We start from the raw sequence: 4,863 nt of genomic DNA on the forward strand, positions 1-4,863 counted from the left end.
ACACTTTTTGACTACATATGTAGGATTTTCATGAAATTTTGAAAGAGTTTTACCTCTGAATTAATTTTGTCATATTCAAATATATGTATGATGAAAAAGCATCAAGCAACACATTCAAATTCAATGCAAGGTATTATAATTCCTCCCCAATTGGGCTTGGAATTCAAATTCAATGCAACTTCTAAGTCAGGACAGAGCTGGTTCATTGGATCGGGAGTGGTTTGAAGTGTGAATTCAGTCAGGACAGGAAACAGCAGAAAAAAAGAGGAAAACAAGAGATGGAATCCAAGACCCTACATGAACCTCAGCAGTGCAGCAACTGTTGGGAGTCTTGGGACCTTGGAGTCCGACAATTTCATCATTAAACCCAGGAAAGGACTTCAAAGAAACTTGTGCCACAAGTAAAACTAGTTTCTTTTATTACTGTTGTACACCCTTCCCTTCCCTTCCCTTCCCTTTCCCATTTGCAGAGTTGCACTAACTTTTTTTGTTTGTTTTTCAAAGTCCAGACCTAGTAGGGTCCCATGATCCCTATCAATCTTATCCCAGATATTAAATAAAGATTCAATCCTGAAATGATCTCAGTGACTTGAAAATCACTAAAAACCAATTTACCTTCGTCTCCCTAGACACAGAAAAATATAGAGGCTACTTGTCCATACGTTCAAGACTCCAGCAAGCTCCTGCTCGTCTCTTCCCTTCCCTTTATTTCTCTTGTTACACTTTCCCTTTCTTCATTCTTCACTGCGACACGACAGACAATATATATAAAGGGAAGTCTTTCATCTTTACTTCAAGTTTAAGATCTCCCTCCCACACTCTACTGATCCTACCTCTCTCTCTCTCTCTCTCTCTCTTTATCTCTTGGAGGGGAGCAGGGGAAGGGGAAGAACAGGGGACTAGCGAGAATCGAACAACCCATGAATCATCAGTATCATCAGCATCATCAGCATCATCACTATAAACCAGAGAGATCTTCAACTGGGCGGACGAATCTCGCATCATGTATTGTGGCGTTGATCTTCTTGATCTTCGTAGCAATAGTAATCGTCGTCGTATTCTTCACTGTGTTCAAGCCCAAGGATCCCAACGTCGCAGTAAACTCTGTCCAGCTTCCAACCTTCTCCATATCCAACGGCACTGTCAACTTCGTCTTCTCTCAACACGCAACTGTTCGGAACCCTAACAAGGCCGTCTTCACTCACTATGACAGTTCTCTTCAGCTCATCTACTCAGGTAACCAGGTGGGTTTCATGTTCATCCCAGCCGGCAAAATCGACGCCGGCCGGAGTAAGTACATGTCCGCCACTTTCTCTGTTCAGTCCTTCCCTCTTACCACTTCAGCGCCGGAGATGATAACGGCAGAGACCGCCGGTTTCGATGGGTTCAGGATGGGATCCACCTTGGAGATCGAGTCGAGGATGAGAATGGCCGGTAGTGTTAGGGTTTTGCGTTTCTTCACCCATCACGTTGAGGCCAGAATTAGTTGCAGAGTGGCCATTGCCGTCAGTGGTGGATCCGTTCTAAAGTTTCATTGCTGACTTCTTTTTCATCGTCTCTCTTTAGATTTCCGTGTTACTAGTTCTGTGTTGGGGTGGGTTTTCAATTTGAATCCGAATCCTCAATTCGTTGAAGTAGATGAAGTGTAAAGATGTTTCAAATCCACAAGTGGGTTTGATTTTTGTGGTCTTGAAACTCCAAATTGCCTCCATATTTCATGATTAACTTGACTAGAAATAGCTAATTCTACAGTTGTAGTTAAGTTTTCAGTTGCCTCAACCTTTAGAAATGGTGATCAAGTGTTTGATGAAATGGGTGTGGAGAGAGAGAGAGAGTAAGACAGGAGACAGCGTTGGATTTAAGCTTTGCTTTTTTGGTGGTTGAATCCAACTAGCGAGAACAGGGGCATGGGAGTCTTGGCTCTGAAGCTATGCTCTCCAGTATCTTAAATCACAATCATGGGAGGAGATGGGACGGGCATTACCTGCCCAATGAAATGAAACCAAAGACTCAAAAAAGTAGCGTAACATGCGGCATGATTTAAGCGGCACTGTCTACGAATTGTTCTTCCTTCGTTGTGTTATGCTTTTTCTCCGTCGAGATCTTAAAAGCTCTCTCTTATCTTTTTTGTTTTCCTCGTTGCTTGGGCTTCTGGAGTTGCATTTCTGGGTTTGTTCTCCCCAGGGCCCCCATCATCTCTAGCTGCACAGTTCATGTGGGAATTTGATATTCAGATGGCTCAGACTTGGAAGAGACCAAAAAGCTATTGAAAACGTGGCCGAGGAAGGAATGTTGGCCCAAATCTTTTTCGTTGCCCGGTGCAGATCGATCTGGAATGCAAACCAAGTTTCTCATTATCCAAGAAAAAGCAAGGTTTGAAATCTCGGTGTTGAGCCGGTCTCATCTGCCAAACTAAGATGATACCGAAATTTTCAGTCTGAAATGGAAAATTTTCCACGTTGTAAACCTAATGTCGAAACACGATTTTGCTTCGGTGCTCCACATATGCTTCGGAAGAATTCGAATTCCAAGCATCAGTGTTTTTTTTTGTGTGTGTGTGTGTGTGGGGTTTCAGTGCTGTAGTTTAAAAAGTAAAAAATTAGAAAAAGAAAATCAAAACGGGTATTGGAGATTCGATCTCAACCACCAGAATTCATCTGGATTGTAAATAGTTCAATGCTGTACATTAATTGTGTAACACTGAAGCAAAACCGTAACACTTTTTTGTTTCAGTACTGCACAATTAATTGTGCAACACTGAGCTGCTTATGGTCAGGAAGATTTCTGGGGATTGAGAATTCTGGGGATTGAGATTTGATTTCAACCGTCTGTTTTTGTTTTCTCTATTTTTTTTTATTGGGTTTCAGTTTTGACTGGCAAAAACACCTCCCGTTTCTCCGAAATCCGATCATCCACTTCCATTTTCCTCCTTGCTCCTCTCTACTTCTTGCAACCATAAGAGTCTCATTAGTTGTTAAATAGTAAAGATGGTCATATTAGGCAAGGTTTAAAGTATCCCATGATACCATACGATACTAGTCGATACATATCCATATTTGACTTAACCGATACGATACATCTCGATACGTCTCTCCATTGAATTACACTAAAATACATTAGTCAGAGCAATACAATACTCGATACAGGACGATATGTCTCTTAAAATCACTTGGCCGATACGATACTCGATATCAATACTTTAAACCTTGATATCAGGCTTCTCCTCCTCTTTGGAAATTTGGATGTGAATAACACTTAGCAGTGGAGAATTCTATATTATAACCGGTTAGCTCTTTTATCCAAAACATGTATTTATAATTTTGCCTCAATTTACTTTTTCCTTACAAAAAAAATAACGGCATTTCTATCTTTCCAAGTGAAGTGGAAAGTCACTGATAAAACAAAAAGCATCTAGAAAATTGAAGATTTTTCCCATTGACTTTGGAACAAAGTTGGATAATCATTTCTAAAATCGATCCAGCTTGAATGTGCTCAGTGCTGATTCCATATGATATATACTCTTCCATTTTCTAACTATCCCATTGACTAGCAAACCATTATGAATGACTCTCCATAAGAAAATTTTGAAAAAAAGGGCAGGTCACTGGTATTAATCCCTTCTCCTTCAATTGAGTAGGAGCCCATTTGGTATCCAATTCTGTGTTTTAGAAACCTTCTCAAATTTCAACATTAATTTAGATCGAGAGAGATGCTTTGGAAGGATTAGATTTGCCCCGAAGGAGTTGGGCTTCTGTAGCTGAATCTGGTACATTTTATGACAACAGTGTTCATCAGTCCAAGCCCACCACATGCAATTGGAAGGATTCTTTATAGTAAGCCCATGGGCCACAAAATAATTGGTAATAAGTAGGGATGTAAATGGACCTGATAGTGGTAATATCATATCCTCATCTTATTATATTCGGACAGATTCAGATAATATCCTATGGATTCAATCGGATGATACTTGGATAATTATTTTCTTAAGTAGATTTTTCTAAATGGGCATAAATACAGATTGAATACAAGTTTTTGACTACCTGATTACATCTTTATCATTTTATTTGTGAATTCTATATTTGAAATTTAAGAATTTAACAACTTTGGTAGCTATTTTAGTAGAAAATCTAGAAAAATAATCATATATCACAGCTAAAAAATTTATAAAAATAAAAAAAATAAAAATCAAAATAAGTAATTCAATCGGACGGATAATAATTGATAAGAAGGAGATATATCATATCCACATCCTATTAGTAATCGGACAACCGATGAAGATGTAAATTCCAAAGCAATTTCAGTTATTCATTTACACTCAGAGAGCTTTTCCCTGTCTTTAGTTAACATGCAAAACGACAAAAGAAGAGGATGGTCATCTTCATTGAAAGGATACATAAATTATGTTACATTAAGATGACATACATTTACGTCATGGGCAATTAATTAGAAATCTACCAACTGGAGATAAGGACAAGAATTAGTCTCTGTGCCACCTAGATTTGCAGCATTATTAGTGCATGCGGCACCCACAGGCCACATGCACTGATGCACATGCATAATGTATTCATTCATGCATTGACGCGTTGATGCGTTGATGTCGTGGGTGGTAGTTTTAGTTTTAATGATATAGGAATTTTTATTTATTTTTGCTTCTTTTCCTCCCTGGCAAATAATGATATGGAATTTTTTTGCCTTATGGGGTTGTGGGTCTGTGGGTGAATTATTTTTTGGGTGAATTAATTTGTTTTCCTAAGTTATTAATGAGTTAGGATGCTTTGCCCTAATTATGCTATTCCATTATACATCTTTTTCACATGTTTAGGTGGGGTTTGGACACTTGTGGTCTACTTTATCAAGATTATT

General features: G+C 38.8%; 1 protein-coding gene across 1 annotated transcript; it reads left to right on the forward strand.

Annotated features, from left to right (window-relative positions):
* The first annotated feature begins 605 nt into the window (after nt 1-605).
* On the forward strand, nt 606-2,519 carry LOC149029717 (uncharacterized). Its single transcript, XM_089151366.1, has one exon. It carries the CDS (start codon nt 921-923, stop codon nt 1,539-1,541), a length of 621 nt encoding a protein of 206 aa, XP_089007492.1. The 5' UTR covers nt 606-920; the 3' UTR covers nt 1,542-2,519.
* Nucleotides 2,520-4,863: the final 2,344 nt, after the last annotated feature.

The sequence above is a fragment of the Hakea prostrata genome, chromosome 1, assembly GCF_041222555.1.
Source record: "Hakea prostrata isolate BN-2017 chromosome 1, UWA_Hpros_2, whole genome shotgun sequence".
Taxonomy (NCBI): domain Eukaryota; kingdom Viridiplantae; phylum Streptophyta; class Magnoliopsida; order Proteales; family Proteaceae; genus Hakea; species Hakea prostrata.